This window comes from Lactuca sativa, chromosome 9 (genome assembly GCF_002870075.4).
Source record: "Lactuca sativa cultivar Salinas chromosome 9, Lsat_Salinas_v11, whole genome shotgun sequence".
Taxonomy (NCBI): domain Eukaryota; kingdom Viridiplantae; phylum Streptophyta; class Magnoliopsida; order Asterales; family Asteraceae; genus Lactuca; species Lactuca sativa.
This window is the reverse complement of record NC_056631.2, coordinates 209,206,970-209,232,949: the sequence shown is the minus strand read 5'-3', so window position 1 is coordinate 209,232,949 and position 25,980 is coordinate 209,206,970. Positions and strand designations below refer to the sequence as shown.

The 25,980-nt window shown below is 37.8% G+C and overlaps 1 protein-coding gene across 1 annotated transcript; it reads right to left on the bottom strand.

Annotated features, from left to right (window-relative positions):
• Positions 1 to 3,499: 3,499 nt before the first annotated feature.
• Positions 3,500 to 3,997, bottom strand: LOC111897660 (uncharacterized). The gene has a single exon (XM_023893615.1). The coding sequence runs from the start codon at positions 3,995 to 3,997 to the stop codon at positions 3,500 to 3,502; it is 498 nt and encodes a 165-aa protein (XP_023749383.1).
• Between the last annotated feature and the right edge of the window lie 21,983 nt (positions 3,998 to 25,980).

The window sequence follows — 25,980 nt, the reverse complement described above, 5'->3', positions numbered from 1 at the left end:
TCGCGAGGTGAGTCTTCTCACTATACTTTACCTTGAGTAGGTAATCCGAGTTATGTGTTAGTCTATGTATGCTATGTGTATGCTACGTGTTATACTGCATTATTTCTATGAGAATTATGCTGTGCATGATTACAGAGTTGGAACCGGAAGGTTCCTAGAGTCAGAACCTGAGGGTTCACAGAGTTGGGTGCACGGACCCATAGAGTTATAGCCTCGAGTGGCTAATATGTGTTTTATGTGTGGTATTTTGGGGAACTCACTAAGCTTCATGCTTACAATGTTAGTGTTGTGGTTTCAGGTACTAGCGATGACCGTGGGAAGGCGTCGGCTTGATCTGTACACACGCAGGGGACTTTTGATATGTTTATGTGATCTTGGGATTTGTATGATACATATTGGAATTTGAAACTTAATGTTTTTATGAAATTAAATGGAAATGTTCTTTTTATATTGCGAAAAATTATTTTGAAATTCACGGTGTTACATTTACTCTTTTATCCGAATTCTGAAAAATACCAAAGGCAAACATGCGTAACAAAAAGGAAAAGCAACCAATCCTAAAAATTACTAAATGTTAAAAACAACCCAAAACAAACAAACTAAAAAAAATGAAAAGTTTCTAAAAACTAATAAGCAAACGCTAAATCAAATAAAAGTAAAAGGATAAATCAATATTCATCTCCCTCCTCATCATCACCAACACCGCTCCTTACGTCCTCGCTTCGTCTTTGGCTCAATCTCTCATCCCAACTCCGTACATATGGATACTCAGGCCCGAGTCTTGGTGCAAGATGCAATTGATCAAACAAATGAACAAATGAAGCATGATAATAGTTCATGCTCTGACCAAGATCATCTTAGTACCACCTTAACTCCACGTTGTACCTATCCATTGTAGTTCATCATCCACCAGAAATACCGATGGATCTTCTCGGACCGGCTCATGCCTTGGTCAGACTCGGCGACCCGATTCCTCGGGCGCTAATACCACATCATTATCAGGGATGGCAACGTGGCCACCACCATAGTCCTCTATGATCATTGCCCTCCTATACAAGGTGATGCTAAAAGGAGGTGTGGATACCATTGTCAAATAGTACCGACCCCTTAATCCAATATATCAAATGTCCTCGCCAATCGAGTTACGAACATCCCACCATTGATCTTAGAAGTGATCCTTTCCTTGACCACCCCTTCCCCCATGTATCTAGCCAAGCAATAAGGAAGGTTGAAAAACATGTTGGGAGTGATAAGGCTCCATAAATAGAAGATATCGAGGGTTGGAACCTTGTCATCATCCTTACGCATATTGATGGTGCTTGCAACAAGGCGGTGGATCAAATGGTGGATGAGAGAACGGATACTCCCTTCTTGAATAGAAGATGCTATATAAACCCGGTTAGCAATAGTGTTCCACCAATTAGAAGCAACGACTTCCTCGAGTAGATCTCTATGGTAGTTCTCCAAAAATACCCCAAAAGCTTCGGACATTATCACGGATTGGTCATATATTCCTATCCTTCAACCAAGATTGACTATGCTACATTGGTAAATTTCCCCACCAAGATAGAAAGTAAGGACCCTGGGACTGTAGTAATCGCTACCACCTCAGAAGGAGACGGTTGAGAAAAATTCCCACCGCAACTCTTGGTATACCGGTTCCTGGATTCTGAAAAGTTGGTTCCATCAATAACATGTAACCGTCACCCCATTATGCATAAAGGTCTTGACCAAGTACGAGGTCAATTCCTCCTCCAATCCTAACGGGCCAATCCAATGTCAATCAATCTCATTTGGCACATAGATCTCTTTCTTCATCAATGTATCCAATTTCTTCTTATCTCAGACTAGTGATGATTTTGATGTGATTTGAGGAAAATTTAACAACGGGATATTCCCATGTCCTCTTCCATGAGAGTTTTGGCCCCTCCTTGACGTTTTTTTGCAAAACCAATACCAAAATGCACGAACAGAACACAGAAAGATTAAAACTGTAAAAATTATGTGTCACTGCAACACGGACTGGTCGAGTCCGCGAACCGATTCGCCAAGTAGCATGAGCAGTTCATCGCTATTGTCAGTTTCGGTTTGGATTGTACCATCCATCAAAAATCTAAATTAGGTCCAGGGGTTTGTGCAGGGATGTCTATCAAGTATTAATTCATAAGGAATTTTAACTGTAACAACTAAATTCATCCAGAATTGAAACCCTAGAAATTCAAGTAAATTTCAAAATCAGGATTTCCACTAATTATTGTCATTATTCTACCAAAGATTGGAACTTTAACAATATTAGAAGTAAAAGATGTTACCTTTTGGTGGAAATTTGAAAAGAATGCAAGAAATTGAAGATAGATGCTTGAGAGGCGATTTGCTCGTCGAGTGCTATGGTGGCTGTGAATGAAAGTGTGTTTCACTTTTAGGGTTAAAACCCTATTTTTCAGATTGTAATTTTTTTTCTGGTTAAAACGTGGACTCGCCGAGTAGGGACACCTACTCACCAAGTAGATGCGCGATTCTGCAAAATAGTCGGGATTTTTCAAGTGGACTCGCCGAGTAGGAGTTTGGACTCGTCAAATGTTTGAATCTGTGTAAAAAAATTGAAAACTTTTGTCTTTTAAATTTTATGCCACCATACCTCACACTCAAGCTTTGTTTGTCCTCAATCAATCATTTTAAACAAAGAAGAAGATTGAGATTGACAAATCCTTAGAAAAACCAATAAAAGTCGAAAAATAAGATGAAAAAGGAAAGTAAAAAAGAAAGCAAACTCTAAGATCGGGTTGCCTCCCGTAAGCGCTACTTTTTTTGAGGAGTCATTAGCTGGACTCCTTCCCGCTCTACGTTTCAGCGTTATCCTATATCGGGAATTCCCGCATAATCCTTTGGGATTTATACTTCGTTTTGTAAGCATGGATTTTTCTCTTATATGCCTTCTTCAATGCCTCCTTTCTCCTTTTGGTATCATTTCCTTCAAATTTACGCTTCATCCCTCTACCACACTTCTTCTTCCTTCCTTTTACTGTGTGCCCCATCGTGCTAATTCCTTCTTTATCTACCTCGATCTCCTCGCCAGTTATCATCTCAACATCAGTCAAGGTAACGGCTTCTTCCTCACTTTCTTCATATGCTTGGGAATTTGGTGGTTTAAAATTGAATACTTCAAAAGTAGTAAGAACTGAAGCGCGAGGTTTTGTTATTGTGGTTAGCTTATCCCCTTTTCTTCATGATTATTTGTGTGTAATCTAATGAGAGAGTTATGGTCCTTAGTTTCCAACACTTTAGTGTTCTTGACATCCTCATTCTCATCAACTTGAATTTCTTCTTCATTTTTCAAATTCTTTTCATCAAGTGTTGAATTTATTTCTTCAAAGTTGTCCTCAACTCCTTCAAGTAACCTTTCCAATTCCCTTAAATCGCTTTGAGCATCAAACTCTTCATCCAAAGAATATTGTTTTGAACAATTTTTTTCTAAAAGTTCTCACTCTTTCTCTAGCAATTAATCATCCAATTCCATTGATGAAGTCTTATCATCAATCGATTTTGCATGCTCTTTTTCTTGATTAGTTACAAAAGTAACCAAATCATCCACCACCCTATGTGTAAGTGTTGATTCCCGCATATCAACTATGGCACATTCGGTATTCAAGAATCGTCTTACAAGGATGATTGGAATCTTAGGGTCTTCTTCCATGTCCAAAACTAAGAAGTCCGCAGGAAACACCAACTTATCCATCTTTATTAGAAGATCTTCACAAAATCCTTTCGGATGGATCAGCGTTTTATCAGCTAAATGGATTGTCATGTGGATAGGTTTTAGTTTTGGAAGGTTCAACTTTTTAAAGAATGAGTAGGGCATAATATTGATACTAGCCCTTGAATCAGCTAATGCTTGAGTAGTAACCAAATTCCCAAATTGGCAGGGTATAATGATGCTTTCCGGATCACCCATATTTTTTGGAAGTTCTTCCAACACTATTTTTGATACTTCTTCCATGTTCTTTCTATTTGTGAGGAGCTCTTTAAGAAAGGATGCATATTTTAGCGTGTGAAGGAGTGTTTCAACAAATGGATTGTTTACTTGAAGTGTCCTTATATGATCCTGTTGGATTAGATGTCTAAGCGCATAACTATATATTATCGGTATGTATTCGACCCGCGAGTAGCATGGTCCATTTGGGTTGCATATCATCTGACAATTTTTTAGGATGGACTTTTGAGAAGAGGTTATATATGATTTATTAATATATTATAAGTTCTAATATATTAATATGAAATCATATGTTTTAGTTAGTGTTGATCAAAAATTAATTTGGAATTAATTTAGTGATCAAAAGATACTAATTAAATCTATGGGGACTAATTATGGTAATTAGTTATATTTATATATGTTGGGCTCATGATCCATGTTGGACCAAGTTTATGTATGGATGCATAAAGAGTTGGTCCATATGAACCATGGATCATAAACCCATGGGTATGGGTTAGGGTTATACCCATGACTCTTAGAATTCAACACATATAAATACATATATGATGACCTAAAACTGCCAACCCTAGTATGTGTGTGTGTCCTTAGAGTTCATGAAGGTTTCAGAGTGCATGGAGATTTACTCTCAAGTCCTACCTTTGTCCTTTATGTGTTGTGACTTCAATTGAGGATTCCACACTATTGGGGTTAAGATCTTAAGGCCAAATGCATCAAAACTTCCAGCCATATGAAAAGGTATGTTACACTAACTAGTATCTTGTGTTGCTTACATCTTTGTATGCTAGTTATAGGCTTAATACCTTGGAAACACATTTTCATGTATAATTAGTGAAAACATGGATCCAAGGTATTTAGGGTTGTATGTGCACCATAGGATGTTGTATTATACTAAAACCCAACAGTGGTTTCAGAGCCATGGGTTGTTTTCATGTTATACTTGCTGAAATAGCGTAAAAATCGAAATTCTAGCTTTCTGGGCATTGGACTCGTCGATTCCACTGATGGATTCGCCGAGTCCATGAACAAAATCATCCAAGTCGTCGATTTGGTTCTTGCACTCGACGAGTTGGACCCCAAGACAACATATTTTCGACTTTTAAGGCTGGAATTGGACTAGAATCATTACCCTAAGCTGTTTTTGAACTTATAAACCTATTTTTGATGTGGTAGTGATCATTCTAATCCAATTCAAAAGATAATTGTCATAAAATTCATGTTTTGTATTAGCTTAATGGTTAGGCTAATTACATGAAAGTTGGTTGATTTGAATTATCTTGTTCATATAAGTTTAATTTAGATCATAGTTTTCTTGACATGTTTGTTAGTTGCATTGATGATCATAATGTGTTTGTAATGGATTCCATAACTTGTCCTCAAGTTATGGAAAACCAAAAGTTTTGTGTTAAGTTTTCGTTAAAACCCATAGGTTACACATTGGAAGAGTTCTCTTTTCATAAATTGTTTTATGAACTTCATAACTTGTCCTCAAGTTATGGATGTTCAAGAGTCTCTTCATTAAAAGTTTTTTAAGTCCTTCATTAAACTAATATGTTATGGAATTGAAAATTTTTTGAATTGTTCAAAACTTTCCCTCAAGTCTTGGAATTTGTAAAGTTACCCCCATGTACAATTTAATTCCAAGTTAGACCTTTAGAATTTTAAAGTTAAAAATTCAACCCTTGTACTATTATAATATTAATGCTTAATATGTATATATGTATAAGAACAAACTCGTCTTACCGTTAGTAGGCTTCATTCACGAAGCCGGTCTATAAGGGGGGTATAAGGTTACTTCCTATAAAATGACATTTTAATGGGTGTCCACCCTCACCCACCACTTCCTTGACTGGTGGAGGGTCGTTAGCTGAACGTGTAGGACAATGAATTTAATTCTGATTAAATGTATAATGATTATTATAAAGTAACTAAATGTTTTTTAAACTCCCAATCTTAGTTACATTAGGAAAATGTGAATTTGGTGCTATCCCATGAAATTTACACTTTGTACCTTACCAAGTCGTTAGTGGTGCGTGTGTGGTTAACCAGCACACTAACATGGACTAGTAAGAGTGGCGAAAGTTAACTTAAAGTTTATCATAGATCGATGAAGTGTGTGTGGTTAACCAGCACATCAATTAGGTGATAAAATTAAGGGTACCAAGTTAATTTGCATGGTTATTCACACCTTGTTTTGTGATCCTCGGCATCCCAGTCACAAAACTTGAAGGGCACAATCAAGATTTAAACATGTCATAGAAGAGTTCAATGAATCTCAAAAGATCTAGGAGTTTCAAACCAATTAAAACCTAATACCTATTTCATTTTTCTTGGTGGAAATTGGTGAATCGTCATTCTTCTACCTTCAAATATTTTATAGCTTGGATTACCACATCGCTCTTCCAAGTTATAAAATATTGTGTTGGGTCCTAACGTTAATATTTCATATTGGGTGTTATATTAAGGACCTAAATCAACTAACTTGAATATCTCCCATTGTAGATGTCTAGTTCAGACAGCTATGATCTTAATAAATCTCTTGGAACAAGCTTTCTCCATCTCCACCAATTATTATCCCTAACCCACAAGTTCTTGAATAGTTCAAGGTCATTCAATCCTTATTGGCAAGCAAAGTCTATGAATGCTCACATCTAGAAGATGAAGTCACTTATTGACAAGACGGGAGAGTTGGGTGTCAAGGTCTTGTGGAAGTTGGTTGTTGACTGGGTTCTTTAGTCACTTTCTAAGTCACATAGTGAGTTCCTTTAGGACTACTATGTGATGGACCATGAGATGACCCTTAATGAGATTACCTATTTGCTTGATGCTGCTGAATCAGCAATGATTTGGAGCATCGGTAAAGCAAATTTGATTGGAAGATCGACTTCCCAAACTTCCATGGACATTGACAATGGTAACATTGGAAATCCAGAAAAGGTTTCTCTTCCCAATGGAAAGGGATCGGCCATAGTCAACTCAGTTGACCAAATGGTAAAGAGAAAGGCTAAGTCTGAGATAGTCTCGTGTACCATTCCCAAAGAGTCTATATGTTTCTGTTGCCAAAGGAAGGGGAGTTGGTTGCAAAGCTTCCCTGTTTACCTGCAAGATCTTAAGGTTGGTAAAGTCAAAAAGGTTTCACTCTACTTCGGGTAAAGTCCGCTATCTAACTATATTAAGTTACTATTCTGAGATTCTTATTACATGATGTGACTAAGACACATGTTGATGTTTTAAGAATCAATGAAAAGAGGAAGCTTAAAGGAAGTATATGTTGATTCTGATCGCAAAGATGGATTTCGATCGCATGGTTCGGTGATCAGAATTTTGAGTTGTTGCTTAGGAGTTGTGATAGATTGCTTAGGAAAAAATAACAACATGTTTTTCATATGCATTGGCATTGTAAGGATAAGTTTTTCCGTAAGTTTTAAAATAAAAGAAAAAAGTTTTAATTTTGTTTATTTTAAATATCCTTCCAATGGCATTTGTGAAAATAATTTGTTGTTTATATGATTCCATTGATAACAATATTGGAAAAATGTATTTGATTCTTGCATTTGTGGTAGTGTCATAATTTACCAAATAAGGAAAGGTTCTCATCACCCAAGTTTCAGTTGGATAGAAACTTGGTATCATACAACTTGTATTGTGTGATGAATGAGAATTTTCATCTTTGGAAAGTTAAGACTAATTCCTTGAGCACATGTATATGTGAGTCAAGTGAAGAATTAGGGGATCGGGAACACTTGAGTGTGCTCTAGTCAGGTCAACCACAGATAACGATAAGACTATTCATCATGATTTACTAAAGTTTAGTAAATATGGTTATGCTTACAAGTTTAAGTGTAATTCTGAAACATTGGAAAAGTTTCAATGTAAGGCAGAACGGATGAGAATAATCAAATTAGGCAGAAAGATAAAAGTTTCTCCAATCTGAAAAGATGGGAGAGTACTTGAGTATCTTGTTTTATGATTGTCTTAGTGATTATGAAATCATATCACAATTGATTCTCTAAGTACATCTTTGTGCATGTGTTTGATTAAGAAGAGGAATCGTGAATTGTTGAAATGGTTAAACCAAAAGATGAATCATACTTCGTTCCAAAATTGAGTGATAAAGTTATGCTCCAAGATTGTAATTTAAGTGACAAAATCTTAAGAAATGTTTAAAACACTTGTCAAATGTAGAATGAGATGGTTCTTATTATTGTACATTTGAAATTGGCAAGTTGTGATGACTTGGATAAGACAAAGACCAACTAAGACCAATTGTGTGAAGTGTTTTTCTTGATAAGAATCCGCACTAACTCTTGAATATCTGTTTGTCAAGGAATGGTTCTTGACAAGAGAATCTTATATGTTAAGAGGACAGTGGAGTCTTAAAGGTCTTGAAAGTTTCAAAAACTAATCAAGGGTGAAACGTATTGTTTATTACTAGCACACGACTTGAGGCTTGTAACCTATCGTGTTGAGATATTCTTATTTATGTGCTCATTCCAGTTAAAGTTGAATATGCATGTGACTTATATGAGTTCTCAATTGTTTTCATAACAACCTAGAAGCAATGGTAGGCCCTTGTGCTGCCAAGAGGCCAGAAGTGAAGATTGCACAAGTTCGGTCCATATAAGTTTGGATTTGTCACTAACCTTCCCTTGTGGTTATGACAAATTCAAATGGATAGGAACACGTACACCATAAAAAATCTAAGTGTCATAAGGTTTCTCTTCGATTCATGAAAATGATGGTGAGGAAATGCTTTCACTAAGTAGATTTTAAGTAGATAGCAAGTGTGATATTTGCATTCTCAAAGTCGTTAGTGGAGCATGTGTGGTTAACCGGCACACTAACATGGACTTGTGAGAAATGGAAAAGGTCTAAAAAATTAAGACTATAATTACGACATCTCTTTTCATAGTTCTAAAAATTATTTAGACACCTATATGAGTTGTGTAAGGATAAGTGTATGATTTTGATAAAGTTTCATCAAAGCATCAGTTGAAACATAAAAAGTGACCCTCTTAAAATTAAAACAAATCCAAAGCCGCTTTCAGCAACCGCAGTCAATCTCTACTCCGGAATCTAGATCAGCAACCGTAACCATAAACTCTAAGTTTAGTCTTTTATCTATTTTTGTTCAATTACTTTTCTTTATCCATTGTGCCCTTCATGGCAACTCTTTAACAAATTATACAATTTTTATTCTTCGAGACTCTATAAATAGAGCTCTCTTTTTCTCTATGAATACACCTCTCTTAAGCATCTTGAATATTATCACTCATCGTACTCTCTTCACTTATCACTTAAATAGAATCATAACTGTTTGAAATCTCTCTTCGGAGCAAGTCTTTCTAGACTTAATCACTAAGTTTGATCTCACTTACTAACTTGGTCTGATTGCATTCCTTGTTATGAACCAACTTAAGTGTATAATTGACATAATACTTGTTGTCTTTTATATTTTATTATATATTCACATCTAACACTATTACTTTCTAACTCTAACTTATTATTATTGTTGAGCTTTAATGATCCTTTGAGTTAAACTATATTATGCATTATCACTTGTTCTAACGTTTGTTTAAGTGTGACTCAAGTTTATCTCTCAACAGTTGGTATCAGAGCCAAAGTGGTTGCTTTTTGAAGGAAAACTCTGATTTTTAAAAGGCCTTATATACCACTAAAGCTCATTTCTTAAAGAAAACAAAATTTTCAAAACAAGGAAATATGGAACAAGCATTATCTCTCAATGTTTCCAACAGTGTTGGTGGTTCTAATAGAGCCCCAATATTGGTGGCAAATGAATATCATCACTGGTCTCAGAGGATGGAGATATACTTAAGAAGACTTGGAAGAGATGTATGTCGATCAGTACAAGAAGAGCCACATGTCCCTGTTCTTACACTGATTCAAACCAACGACGCGACAGCCAGACTAGGAGGAGGACAACCGGCCCTGAATCGTCCCACCAAAGACAATCTCGATAAAATGGATAATGATGTTGTTGCTTTTTATGAAATCTCTTGTGGAGTTGCTCCTGACAACATCGACATTATCATAAACTGCAAATCAACAAAAAAGATCTAGGATGTTCTCAAAAACCTATATGAGGGCACAGAACAAGCTCAAGATAAGAAGCTCACAATCGCACCAAATTAGTTCAACAATTTCGAAGCACATGTTGGCGAAAGTTTGGAAAACTCCTTTAAGAGATTCAACCTGATTGTCACTAAGTTGTCTAATACTGGCATGGTCCAAAGCAACCCTGAGACAAATCTTCAATTTCTCAATGGTTTGGGCAAACACCAAACGAATGCTAAGATGATAGTCCAAGGAGATACAAAGATGTAACATCCCGAAATCATGTATATCTTCTTGGTCCTTCTTCTTCCCTTAAGTTGTCAGTTTTAACCCGTGTGTAATTTGTGTGATGATCGAGTACGCTAGGCGTACCAAGGTGTATGCAGGGCGTACCAGGCCCATAATGAAACCTTAATTCTAAGTGAGCCCCCTATTTAAAGAACGTTATGGCCTCATTGTTGGCCACCATTTCCAGAGACTTGCCCATCCAAAACCCTAATCCTCGTTCTTGAAGCTAGAAAATTCCCTTGAGAGCTTGTTGGTGTGTTCTTGAGCCATAAGAGTGGAAAGAAAGCATTGGAGAAAACGGAGTAAGAGCCCAAGTACTTGGATCTGAGCTTAGCAGTGTGAGAAGCTTCATTTGGAGGTATAAAGCTTCAAACTTTCTTCCTTTTCGTTTATGTGTTCTTCTATGGGATCTTTTAGGGTTTTTATCCTAAAAGTTGATGGCTTTGTGAGTTGATGAGCTCTAAGAACCTAGATCTGTCCCTTGCTCCTGTTTTTCATGTTTTACAGACATAAAATCCAATCTTGGTCATTGAGAAGTAACCATGCATGGGATATGGACTTGAGAAGGAAAATGGATGAAGGGTTAGAGTGTTTAAGGTCAACCCAACCATGAAAAGGCATAAAGGCTTCGAATTTATGGATTAGGAGACTGTATGGGGTCCAGATTTGCATTTTTAGCCAAGGTCTTAACTGATTAAGACCATAAGTGAGAAAATAGTGAAACTGGGACGTACACTGAGCGTAAATCCCAGTACGCGGGGAGTAGGGCTCAATCTGCTTGATATCAACATAGTTGACGAGTACGCACAGTGTAGGAATCTGGTACACGCAGCGTACTTGTTGACGTTGACTTTTGTGGACTTTAAGGGTTCGGTCAACAAATGGACTTTTGGATTCAGGAAGGGGTAAAGTGGTCTTTTACCCTAGGGGGGTGGTCTAGCTTAATGAGTGCAATTATTTAACAAGAATTTATATGTATGTTTATTAGATGAAGGCTAGACCGGAGATTAGAGTTAGAGATTATTCTGAGATAGTTCGAGATGAGTCTTCTCACTATATCTTACCTACATTGGTAATATTATGTGACCGGAAGGTCGTATATGCTTATATGTGATATGTGATATATGTTTTATGTGATATGCTATGTTTTGAGTTATCTGGTTCAGACTGGAAGGTCGACAGGGCTTGGACCGGAAGGTCAATAGAGTTGGGCCGGAAGGACAACAGAGTTGGGCCGGAAAGTCAACAGAGTAGCACTGGAAGGTCAGGATCGGAAGGTCATCAGGGTAGGGCTGGAAGGTCTACTAGAGTTGTGGAGCTGGAAGGTCCGCTGAGACACATTGGCGAGAAGGAATCATAGAGCTATAGCCTCGAGTGCCTAATTTATATACATGTGGTATTTTGGGGAACTCACTAAGCATTCGTGCTTACCGTGTTATGTGTTCTGTGTTTCAGGTACCTCAGAGGATCGCGGGAAGGCATCGGCGTGATTGTACACACACTCGGGACATTGAGCAATGATTGTGGATCCTGAATTTGATATTATGTTTACAAGACTTTGTTGACTATTATGGTCTTTTATATAAAATGACATGTGTTTTGTGAAATTAAAAATAAAAAATTCATTTGAAAAATCATGTCATCACAAGTTAGTATCAGAGCCTTGGTTTGAGGGATTCGGATACACCTTCGGGCATATCTGAACTCAAACTAAGGATTTGAGAAAAGTTTTCGAAATTAAACAATTTTTCTAAAAAGCGAAAAGGATTTCTAGAAAAGAGCAGTGTGTACAATCAGCTAGTGCCCGAACGGTGATTTCCCAAAATATCACTTCTTGTATCACAACTTGTAATCCAATCCGATCAACCAAACGTCATTTCCAATTTCACCAATTTATTAAAGTCATTAGTTTATATTGACCTAAAATGACTTAATGGGTGTCTTAATACATTAAAAATCACTTTAAACACCCAACTTTAGTGATCAGAATATTTCTAGAAATTACTATGTCGGGTTAAGATAACTCAATCGGGTTCAACCAAAAATCTCAATTAACGTCGGTATCGGGTAGAATTCTATCGTGTCCATTTCTCGAACATTATATAAACATGTTTAAGACTCCATTTGAAGCCTTTGGCCAAATTCACACTAGACTCTTACAACCTCTCTCCTCCAAGCTAGAATTAAGCTCCAAATCACAAGTTTAAGGCTTCAAATCTTTAAGGTAACCTCTATAACATGTTATTCATCATCTTTAGCCTTCAAATTGATGAATTAATTGAGTTTTAGAGTCAAGAACAAGAGTTTACGGCCAAGGAGCAAGCTTGGGCCGTAAACTCCATTTTATGGGGTTTTAAGCTCTTAAACTCCTTCCTAAACTCAATTGGACATTAGATATGGCTAAGGGACTTTAAGATATGGACTTTAAACAATTAAAACATGAACTTTGTGAAGTTTGAAGGAGTTTACGGCCAAGGAACATTCTTGGGCCGTAAACTCAATAATCTAGGGTTTTTATGCCTTTAAATCCTTCCAAATCCCTTCTATGGCTTAGGTATGAATTATAGGACCTTGGATATACCATTTGGACACTTGAAACATAACTTTTGAAGGACTTATATGAGTTTACGGCCAAGGGGAGTGCTTGGGCCGTAAACTCCCTAAATCAAGGCATAAAATCAATTTTAAAGTGTTAGAAAGCCATCTAACACCACCAAAAGCCTTGGAATAAATCAAGGGACCAACCAAAAATAGTTTAAGGGACTTAAACACAACATTTGTGGGTTTTCTAAGAGTTTACGGCCAAGGCATTGTTCTTGGGCCGTAAACTCCAAAATTTTTGGTGTTAGAATGCAAACTAAACACCCCTAAAGCCTTTAGATGAATTTTAGAAGCCCTTCTATGCAAGTTATAGACCTTGAAACACATTATATCACTCTATATTAGAGTTTACGGCCATGAAGAGGGTCTCATGGGCCGTAAACTCCATAACTCCCCTCATATGTCCCATAAAACTCATACTAGGCCTTGTAATAATCCTATTAATCACATGTGATTGGTTTTAACAACATTTGGCATCATTTTCTTAAGGAATAAGGAGTTTACGGCCAGGATCCTATGCTAGGCCGTAAACTCCCTTAAATTAATCATTTTGATAATTTTAATTCATTCCATGCATTTAGATCAAAGCCTAGAATCATTTCCCATGTCCAAGTAAGCCATTTAAGCAATTTAAACACCCAAAACCACACCCACATGAGTTTACGGCCGTAAACTCATGTATGTGTGTGTTTTGTGGTTGTAAACTCATTTAAGTGTTTACTTATGGAGATTAAACTCAAGTCCCTAGTCCCTAGTGCCTTTACAAGTCCTTAAACGCCACCCGGGTCACTCCAAACGCTCATTTTAAGGTGTTTAACCTCATTGGAGTGTAATGTTCCATATGATTAGTGAATGTCTCCCTAATTGTATATATATGGACATTATTTCATTTTTCATAGGGTCATCGCGAGTAATCAAACCCCTAACCAACGTCTAGCATTCAAAACCGATACATTTCCGAGTCCGGTGAGTTCATACCCCTACCCTTTTTCACTGTTTTCATTGTTTTCAGGGGGGGAACACAAGCAAAGTACAAGGGATTACTTGTACTCAAAAAACATGTTTTCAAATGTGTGTTTCACATTTTATATGCTTTTAACACTGATTACTACAACTGATAACCGTTTGAACATGCAAACTACGTAAACCTATATTTGTGAAATGGGTTTTAAACTGTTATGTTTTACATATATTTCACAAATGGCTTTCCACATTTTATCAGTTAAAAGCATGACATTAGACATTTGAACATAATACCTATACACAGTTTTGTTCTCAGTAACACTCCACATATATACACGAGTGGAGGACTATCATATTATTACTAGTAAATTTGTTAATCCTGTATGATTGGAGACACGTCCTCGTCGAACACTCCACAAAGATACGCGAGTGGAGGACTACACCCATAACCAGAATCTCTGGTATTTAGAGAGCGTGACTTGAGTGTATAGATCTATACAGGGCTGACTACCCCACACCTGGCTGCTAGCTACAGCCGAACCGAAATGGTTCAAGGGTGACGAAAGTCATAATAATTGAGGACTACTTATTGTTACAAGGTTGTGGACTACTTATTGCCACAGGTTCAGTCCTTAGTATGGTTATGGAACTTGCAATTAGGATAACAGAGATTTACTTACAGTAATAATGAACCATATACTACATTTTATAGATAACCAGGATTCAGTTTATATCTTTTACATCTTTTACATCTTTTACAAACAATAACCAACATTTAGGAAGGTATGGGACCTTCCTGGGGAAAAACTTTGTACATAACCAGGTTTGATAGAATACATCATTTACATTGAAAACCAACATACAGGAAAGCATGGGGCATTCCTGGGTAACATTCACATAACCAGAAAGTGTAACCAATTGTATATCATTACATCTTTTACAATAACTATCTATTCAGGAAAGTATGGGACTTTCCTGGGAATACACTGATGCATTTTCGGAAACAGAAAGGAAACATAAACATTTTCACAAAACTACTTATGAACTCACCAGCTTTATGCTGATTTTCAAACCGCTTGTGTTCTCAGGTCAACGTTAGAACAGGTACCCGGAGATTTCTTTTGATCAGAAGATGGAGTACATGAAGATCCGTTTCATTATGTCTATATATATATACTATGTATCACAACTGTACAAACTTTACTTTTGAAACAACTGTAAAACTTTATTATGCAATGTAATGGTTGTTCTACTTTACTTACTATGTGCATTGGATTTGATACTCAACGTGGAGTCAACCCCGTAAATGTTTCCGCCTTCGGTTTTCGGGGTGTGACAGCAGGTGATCGGCCAGGTATCCGAGTTTGTGATGGACAGCTGGGGGCTTTTGACCTTTGAAGGATGGATTCGGGTACCTTCTGTTGGCGGGGCCCGTAGCACTCTGATGGAGGATGCGCATAGGTCGAGGTTTTGGATCCATCCCGGGGCCACTAAGATGTACTTGGATCTAAAGAGAGACTATTGGTGGCCCTGTATGAAGAAGGATGTAGCTTGGGTAGTAGATAGGTTCCTGATCTGCCGTCGGGTCAAGGCAGAGCACCAGCGCCCACATGGTCCATTGCAGCCTTAGGAGATTCCCCAGTGAAAATGGGATCAAATCTCGATGGACTTTATCACCAAATTATCGAGAAAGACGTTTGGAGTGGATGCGATTTGGGTGATTGTGGACCGGTTGACGAAGAGTGCTCACTTCCTTGCTATTAGTGAGAGCTCTTCTGCTAAGAGGCTGACAGAGATTTATGTATGAGAAGTAGTGGCTTGGCATGGAGTGCCGACGTCCATAGTTTCGGATCGGGATGTGCGCTTTACTTCTAGATTCTGGAAGAAGTTCCATGAGGAGTTGGGAACATGATTGCATTTTAGTACCACCTATCACCCACAGACAGACGGACAGAGTGAGCGGACGATTCAGAAAGTCGAGGACATGCTCCGGGAATGCGTTATGGATTTCGGTAGGAGTTGGGACTCATACCTACCTTTGGCTGAGTTTTCCTATAACAACAGCCATCACTTGAGCATCGGTATGCATCTCTTTGTACTTCCTTATGGGAGGAAGTGTCGTACCCCCATCTGTTGTGGAGAGGTGGGGCAGACAGTTATGGCGGCACTGAGATAGTGTTAAGGATGACTGAGCAGATTCAGCAGGTCCGACAGAGGTTGCAAACGGCTCAGATCTGTCAAAAGAGTTACGCAGACAGACGACGATTCGAGCTTGAGTTTCAGGTCGGAGATCTTGTGCTTTTGAAAGTTTCCCATTGGAAAGGAGTAACTCAGTTTAGGAAGCGGAGCAATTTGGGGCCTCGATTGATTGGACCTTTCAGGGTGATTGCCAGGGTAGGCAAGGTAGCATATCAGCTGGAGCTACCTAAGGAGTTGAGCTAGATCCATAGCACCTTCCACGTGTCCCAGTTGCGGAAGTGTGTGGCTGATGAGACGGCAGTAGTTCCATTAGAGGACATTCAAGTGGATGTGAGCAGTACCCCGAGTTATTTGCGGAGCAAGATTTCGAGGGCGAAGTGTGATTCTAGTGGGGGTGAATTGTAATATCCCGAAATCAGGTGTATCTCCTTGGTCCTTCTTTTTCCCTTAAGTTGTCAATTTTATGCCTTGTGTAATTTGTGTGATGATCGAGTTTGTTGGGCTTAATATAGAGTACGCCGCGCGTACTCGTGAGCGAATTCATGACGCCGAGGTTGCCTAGTACGCGGGGCGTACCAAGGTGTATGCGGGGTGTACCAGGCCCAGAACGAAACCCTAATTCTAAGTCAGCCCCCTATTTAAAGAACGTTATGGCCTCGTTATTGGCCACCATTTCCAGAGACTTGCCCATCCAAAACCCTAATCCTCGTTCTTAAAGCTAGAAAGTCCCCTTGAGAGCTTGTTGGTGTGTTCTTGAGCCATAAGAGTGGAAAGAAAGCCTTGGAGAAGAAGGAGTAAGAGCCCAAGAACTTAGATCTGAGCTTAGTAGTGTGAGAAGCTTCATTTGGAGGTGTAAAGCTTCAAACTTTCTTCCTTTTCTGTTATGTGTTTTATATGGGATGTTTTAGGGTTTTTTCCCAAAATTGGATGGCTTTGTGAGTTAATGAGCTCTAAGAACCTAGATCTGTCCCTTACTAGTGAATTTCACATTTTAATGTCATAAAAATCCAATCTTGGTCATTATCAGAAGTAACCATGCATGGGATATGGACTTGAGAAAGAAAATAGATGAAGGTTTTGAGTGCTTAAGGTGAAACTAGCCATGCAAAGGCGTAAAGTCTTTGACATTATGGATTAGGAGGCTGTAGGGGGTCCATATTTGCATTTTTAGCCAAGGTCTTAACTGATTAAGACCATAAGTGAGAAAATAGTGACACTAGGACGTACGCTGAGCGTAAATCCCGATACGTGAGGTGTAGGGCTCAATTAGCCCGATATCAGCGCAGTGGACAAGTACGCCCATCGTATGAATCTGGTACGCGCAGCATACTCGCAGACGTTGACTTTTATTAACTTTAAGGGTCCAGTCAACAAATGGAGTTTTGGATTCAAGAAGGGGTAAAATGGTCTTTTACCCTTCCATGAGAGCCTAGGGGGGTGCTCTAGCTTAATGAGTGCAATTATTCAATATGAATTTCTGTTTATGTGTGTTAGAAGAAGGCTAGACCGGAGATTAGAGTTTGAGATTATTCCAAGATAGTTCAAGGTGAGTCTTCTGACTATACCTTACCTAGAGTGGTAATATATGTGACCGGAAGGTCGTATGAGCTTATATGTGATATGTGATATATGTTTTATGTGATATGCTATGTTATGAGTTTCCTAGTTCAGACCAGAAGGTCAACAAAGTTGGGTCGGAAGGTCAACAGAGTAGGACCGGAAGGTCAGGACCGGAAAGTCTACCTAAGTTGTGGAGCCGGAAGGTCCACTGAAACACATTGGCCGGAAGGCATCATAGAGTTATAGCCTCGAGTGGCTAATTTATATGCATGTGGTATTTTAGGGAACTCACTAAGCATTCATGCTTACCTGTTATGTGTTATATGTCTCAGGTACCTCAGAGGATCGCGGGAAGGCACCAGCGTGATTATACACACAATTGGGACACTGAGCTATAATTGTGGATCCTGGATTTGATATTATGTTAAGTAAACTTTGTTGACTATTATGGTGTTTTATATAAAATGACAGGTGTTTTGTGAAATTAAAAATGAAATTTTTATTTGAAAAATCATGTCGTTACAAAAGATCCATTCCTTATCTCTCTACAAGCTCTACGGTGAATTGCAAGCACAAGAATCCACTGTACTCAATGAATGTGCTGATTTTTGAGGACCACTAGCTCTCATAGCACAAACTCCACATACTCAATCTTAGTTTCCCTCGTATGACAACCCTCCGCAGTCATACGAAGCTGACTTGGAGTATGACGACGAAGAAGAGTTTCAGAATGCTATAGCTCTTGTTAGCCAACAATTCGACCCGCTGCCACCACCCTCTTTTTGTAAAAATCAGCAGTTCAACAAACCTCCATTCAACCGCAACTTCAATAATTATTCTCGATATCCCAAGAATCCTCACTCACCACCACAACCTCAGACCACCCAACCCAAAGAGGCACCGAAGTCCATTAATCCAACAGACTCCAGTACCTCGTTAGATGATAAAAATGATGTTGTGATATGTCACAAGTGTAACAAGGAAAATCATTTTGCAAAGGATAGCAAAGCCAATGTAGTGAAAGATAGAACATTCTAACCTAGAATGGCTCAAGAATTGGAATAAAAGGAAAAAAGCAAGGGCATACTTAGCCCATGTAAAGAAGGACCGTCAAGTTCGGTCATCCGGAGATGAAGAAGAAAATGTCAACAACATCAAGGGTAAAGGCAAGATTTTCATGCTGGCAACTACGGATGATGATGGGTTTACAAAGCTTGAAAAGAACTATTGCTACATGGCAAAGGATGGGACTCTAAGCATCGTTGAACAGTTAAAACTCATGATCCAAACTCTAATTTGTAGCATGCATGATTGTCAACCATTCATCGACAATTTTAATGACACATGTGTTGTTGTCCTTACAGACTATAACGAAGTTCTAGATGAGAAGAATATAGCTTCCCAAGAGATGTTTCACATAAGAGGATGACTGGACAACAAAGGACTCAAACTCTATATGTTAGAGAATGATTTAGTGTTAGAGAAAGATGCAATAATGTTAAGTGAAAGACAATTAGAAAAAGCCTTGAACCAAAAAGATTGACATCTTAAACAGTTTCTTGGTTTCAAAGGGTATTAGTCACATCTTCTCAGCTCCCTACACACCGCAACAGAATAGAGTAGTAGAGCAAATAAACCGAACTCTGGTAGAAGCAGCCAGATTTATGATTAACTTCGCACATCTTCCTCTCTACTTCTGGGCCGAAGCACTAGCCACAACATGCTTTGTTCAAAATCAAATCATTGTTTGCAAGCGTCTTAATAAAACTCCGTATGAAGGTCTTAACAACCGTAAACCAAATGTCTGGTTCTTTCACATCTTTGGGTGTAGATGTTTTGTGATAAACAATAGAGATCATCTTAACAAATTCGCACCAAAGTCGGGTGAAGGCATCTTCCTTGGCTACTCAACAAACAAAGTAGCTTATAGGGTTCTCATTAGACACACAAGACTAATAATCTAAAGCATCGACGTCAAGTTTGATGACTATTACGTCCGCAACATCGCTCCATTAACCGAAACCAAAGCGATCCTCGAAAGTGATATTCCTAATTCTTTGGTTCCATTAAACATAGTTGAAGTTAACTACGATGATCTATTTGACCCTGTAGAGACAACTAAGTTATCCAAAGTTCTTGTGTCCCTAGAAGCTTAACAACAGCATGTTGGTGTATCTAGTCCATCCCTATCCAATGGAATATCACTCAACACTTCCACCTCTTCGGTTGAGGAGGAAAGCTCCACTCTAGATCAAGTGACAATCATCGAGATTCCAGTACATGAGGATGAAGCTCCAATTCCCATCCGCAGAGGATCTCTACCCTCAAATGCCTCTTTTGACTCAGATGAAGAAAATATAGAGAACATTGATACAAGAACTGATCCAAGGATTATCACCCTTCCAACAATCCAGGGGGAACCTTCTCAGGTTCAAGTGGAGGATCTCCCGTCCGCAATCCAGGGGGAACCTCCATCTTCCGCTCAAGACAATTCAGTGGGTTGCTCACAAGTCTAGGGGGAATTGTCATCCCCATCCTCAGAATCTTCAGATACTGAAGACATCCCATCCACCGCAGGCGCTAACCATCTTCAACCTCGCCTTCACGTATGGACGAAGGACCACCCACTAGGACAAATCGTTGGAAATCCATCAGCAGGTATCCAATCTCGATCTTCACAAGATTTATCTAATCATTGTCACTATGCAGCATTTATGTCTTCAGTCGAGCCTCGAACCATCAAAGAAGCATTAATGAAGCCTAATTGGATTACCGCAATGCAAGAGGAACTAGAAGAATTTAAAAGAAACAAAGTGTGGCAACTTGTTCCGAAGCCAAAAGGTCACACCATTGTTTGTACCATATGGGTGTACAGGAACAAATTGGATGAATCTGGTGCGGTAGTCTGGAACAAAGCAAGACTAGTCGCTAAGAGGTACAGTCAACTTGAAGGTGTTGATTATGATGAAACATACGCCCTAGCAGCATGAATGGAAGCCATCCGCATTTTCTTAGCATACGCAACTCACAAGAACATAAACGTACATCAGATGGATGTGAAGAGTGCTTTTCTCAACGGTGAATTAAAATAGGAGGTTTATCTTCAGTAACCTCCGGGCTTCGAATGTCTTGAATTCCCAAATCACTGTTACAAGCTTGAAAAAGAGGTTTACGGTCTAAAGCTAGCCCCAAGAGCGTGGTACGAGACTCTCTCTGAATATGCCTCGTCCGGATACAAAAGAGGAGTGATTGATCCTGGCCACTCTATTTAGAAAGGTAAATGGTAATCACCTTATGCTTGTACAAATATATGTGGATGATATCATCTTCAGATCAACTGATCAGGGGACGGTGGATGAATTTTCAACCCTCATGACCAACAAGTTCCAAATCAGCATGAATAGAGAGATTAATTTCTTTCTAGAACTTCAAGTGAAACAAGTCCCTCAAGGGATATTCATCTATCAGGAGAAATACACCACTAAACTACTGAAGAAATACTCAATGGACAACTGTTCCTCAGCCAAGGTCCCCGTGGGCTTTGGATTTAAGATTTCTGCTGATCCTTCTGGATAATCAGTGGAGCACAAAACTTATAGCACTACTAGAAAAACAGTCATTTACAATGCGCAATGCGTGTCGTAAAACGCTCAGACGATGTGCAAATGCGTGTCAAGGAAGGCCCTGTCATAACGAGAGACGACACGCTTTTGCACATCATCTATAGACGACACACATTCACGACGCGTAGTTACGACATGCATTTACGACGCTCACTTACGATACGCAATGCATATCAAGGAAGGCCCTGTAATAAAGGAAGACGACACGCATTTGTGTGTCGTAACCTTACGATGCGCATTTAGGACACGCATTGGGTATGATTATAGCCCCTGTCATAAATGAAGAGGACATGCATTTGCATGTCATAAATTTCAGCAACCATTTACAATATGCATATACGACGTGCCTTTACGATACTCTTTTACCCATAATACAAAAATATAGAATATATATATATATATATATATATATATATATATATATATATATATATATATATATACCAAATTAATCAATTTCATTCAATAACATCATGTCAAAAACTTGTAATACATTGATATTAAAGGGATCTGATTGTAAATTGTTATTAAAAGGTTTTCCCTAACTATATAACCTAATAGTACATTGCTATAAAGGGGCACCTTTTTAGTGTCCATGGGCCCATTGCCTATGTATATTAGCCTACATATTTGGTTTATGAAGCTATCCCACACACTAAGAAATTCATCAAGATCCTCTGTTGTTTTCTTAACTTCTCCACTCTTGTTGTTTTGGATCTCTTTTGCCATATCTTTAACTTTATCTTGGAGAAAATTTGCATATTCTATTATTGAATTTAGCTTTCTTTTCAATGCTTCCTACAATAAAATCAAACACCACACTTGTCCATAAAACATCCTCTCTGCCCAATTGATTTCTCTTGAGGCGTTCAGGGGCAAATCCAAGCCAAAACATCCTCTCTGCCCAATAAAATTGATCCAACACAAATGGACACACTACATGTGTATGTATGTATGTATGTATGCCATTGCCATCCATCATTAATTCCTAAATTGCCCTTCCTTCTCCTGTTAATGTAACTAATACTAATCAAGGGTAAAGTTGTCCAAACACACCTATGGAGTTCCCGCATGCAAGGCTGTTGAAGTTGATCCACTAGTCAAACCAGATTATACACAAAATAGTACATTAGTACAGAGAAGGGAAAAATTGTGTTAAAAGTATAGTTGAATAAAATGTAATGATATGAAGAAATTGACAAGCCTGCAAAAGTTAAGAAGAAAAGATTAAACATCTCATGTTTATTACACAGAAAATAAATAATAATAAGAGTTTATTGTGATACTCTGTGTATGTGTGTGTGTATATATATATATATATATATATATATATATATATATATATATATATATATATATATATGAAGATACAAAAGGCCACTTACAACTAGAAACGCGAGGACTCTAACCCAAATAAGAATTGTGTATATTTTTTTGCTTTTGAATATGAAAGGATGAAAAGTCCACTGGAAAAGAAGAAAAGTCAGATAGTACAAAAGATGAAGACAAATGTACATACCAATCATAAATGCAAAGTAATAAGAGCTTACAAAACATTAAATGGAAAGAATAATTACCAGGACAAAGGAAAGGAAGACAAAGCTGAATATTGTCTCACTGACATATGCTCTTTCCTGACCAAGTTCCTTCACGAAAAATACATATAATTATAAATATGATCATTAGGACTTTAGAGACATAAAGAATGTGTTTTATGAATAAAGAAAGATCCGAGCTTTGAGTTATACATACAAGAAGAAGTAAGAACCCGTAGTCTTGTAGTATTGGTCCTGGATGATGAAAATAATGAACTGATCGAGCTGCCAGCCCATGAACGTACTGAATAAAGTTGTTCCAAAATGTAATATAATAAGAATATTGTATTTATTTGAGAGTTAAGCAAATAGAACATTGTGAAATACTAGAGGATTTAGCTATCAATATATCACCAATATTGCAACATCATTAGTGAATATGGTAAGCACCTTTTGAAATTTAATTGACCAAAAAAGTGGGAATTAATGGAGTAAAAAACAACTTTTCAAATCCACTATTAAGATATGCATGCTTGAAAGAGATACAAAGAGCTAGCCAATAATACTAAGTGATAAAGAACCTCATTATTGCTTGGAGCATTAAGTTTGTGGATCACCAAAGTTAAATTTAAATGCCAAAATGTTGTGAGAAAATAAAATGTGAAGAGGGTAGAATTAACTTGCTTAAAGTTGCTCAAATCTTCAAACAGAACCTGCAGCAGGAAAAATCAGTTACTGGAATGTACAACATAAAGAAAATTGAACAAGAAGTAAGGGGAGGGAAGGGGTTGTCTCTTTTCTGACTTAATGGATTACAAATTTAATATATGCTTATTCCTTTTTTCCTCTCTCTTTTTTTCGGATCACAACAGTTTAGAAACGAAACAGTACAATACTTGAATGCTTACTTTTTCTTGTAGCAATCAGCATATAAAGTATACTCAAGTAGACCAAGATACCCTTCTTTCCTAGGATTTGCTGATGTCATGTCATCACTTCAACTTCAGTCAAATCCCAATCCCTATTAATATTATTAATGTATGATCGCATCATAGGAGGAACCAATCGAGATGCTTTCACAACATCAAACTGTGCATAACTCACCAAAATACTGAAAAGTAAGCAAGACATGGAAGTATGTTCATAATTATATATTTGTCATAATGTAGAAATGAATAAGATGAAAAATTCCAAGTGATGTACGTCCCTGTAATGACACGTGGTCAAACCATAAAATAAAATAAAATACAGGAGAACAATCAAGTGAAAGGCAGACTTCAGCAGCCATATCCCATGCATCCCTGTAATGACATGCGATCAAACCATAACCAAAATAATCAAGATTCATGAATTATAACATCATAAGCAAGTTCATGTGTTTATTACCACATATGGTATTGATGAGTTGGAGGCAACACGCTGATATTCACCCACTACAAGATTTTTGCTTAATAACTGTTGGTGCAAGTCACTCAGGCATGGCAAAATACAACTTTATGTGGCAAGCGTACATGATAACAAGTCACCCGACTCATCTAATCAATATTAGTGGGAAACTAATCGGTCGGACAGAAACAGGCATACATCTTGTCTGATAGAAGATTATCTCATAAGCATATAAAATGAAAAAGGAAATCGAAAATGATGAAAGGGTAAATGCAAGATATAATCGATTACCCAGTCCTTAGTTGGGTATGCTAAATAACTTAATTAGTTGGGTATGCTAAATAAATTAATGAGATTAACAGTAATAAGATTAACTTAATGAAATTACATATGAAACTAACTAACTTAATGAAAGATAATGTTTTACGTAAACAAAAATAGATTAACAGCAATGAAGACAAACATTTAACCCTCAATTAGTTGGGTATGCTAAATAACTTAATGAAATTACATATGAAACTAGGTTACATGCTCTATATGTTTCTTCTTTTTTCTTTCGCAATCAGAAATTTTAAAAGTAACATCTTATATGTATTTATTCAAACAGGTTACCTACTCTCATGGTTCACGAGTGAACAGATAAAAGATTTCCAAATTCAATTTTTTTGTGCTCAAATCATTTGTCTATGGAGAGTGATTTCAATTCGGTAAATCAAGTAATTCTCATGAACATTGATCATAAACTTTTTTAATTTCTTCAAGTACAACATAAAGGGAAGAACTCACATGGAGTCGTGAGCTTTGGCGAATCGGATCTGATTAGCGAACCATGAGAAGGCAAGAAGTAGGCGATACAGATAACATTGGTTAGCATACTAAGTCGACGACTGAGAATGAGTTGTAGTGGTGTTGTTGAGGTGTGTCGATATCATGATAAACATACCCTAATCAGCCCTAGGGCTTGGAAACTTGAGCAGTCGTTCCAGTCTCCGGTGAGGTAAAGGTGAGTCTGAGGTCTCCGGTGGAAAGAGGTGAGCTGAGGTAGCTTGCAGGTGAGGAGAGCCGAGGTAGAGAACGTTGCAGAGAGCACTCCTTGAAAAAAGCCCTAGATAATGGCCCCTATGATTTTTTTGATAAGATAAATAGTCTGTTCAATGAAGACGAGGGTTGGAAGACGACATTCAATGAAGTTTACAACAGTCAGGGCAAGCACGTTCATCCAGCAAACCATACCTGTTCATCCTCCTCATGAGTGCTTCGCCTTCGAAGATTCTTCGTGGATCTTTGTCCTCAAGAGTTAGAATCATTCTCGCAGCATTACGGATTTTTCTGAGTCGTTCCTTTTCAACTTTGCATCGTAGACTGTATTCTCTAACTAATTTCAACTTTGCGTCTAGTCATTCCTTTTCATATGAGCGTCGATAATTAAGGCAAGAGGTAAAGGCGGGGTTTTTAATTTTTTAAGATTTCATTTTCCCCCTGGTTATTAAGGGATGGAACACGCGTTCGATTAAAATTTATAAAGCGACATCCATAGACGACACACATTTTATTGTTGGTGCCCTCTATGTTTTTTTGGATTAGACACTAGTTTAAGGGCACACAATAATGTGTGACCTAAATTCATAAATTTTTTGAAGAGATCACACTTTTTTAATGTCACTCTCTATTGCGTAACATAAATCAATGACTATCGTGGTTTGCGCGTTGTAAAATTCTAATTTTCTAGTAATGTAGAGGAATAATTTGCTCGATAATGTAT

Coding starts and splice junctions, on each gene's coding strand:
- LOC111897660 (XM_023893615.1), bottom strand. CDS start 3,997: ATGGAAGAAGTATCAAAAATAGTGTTGGAAGAACTTCCAAAAAATATG.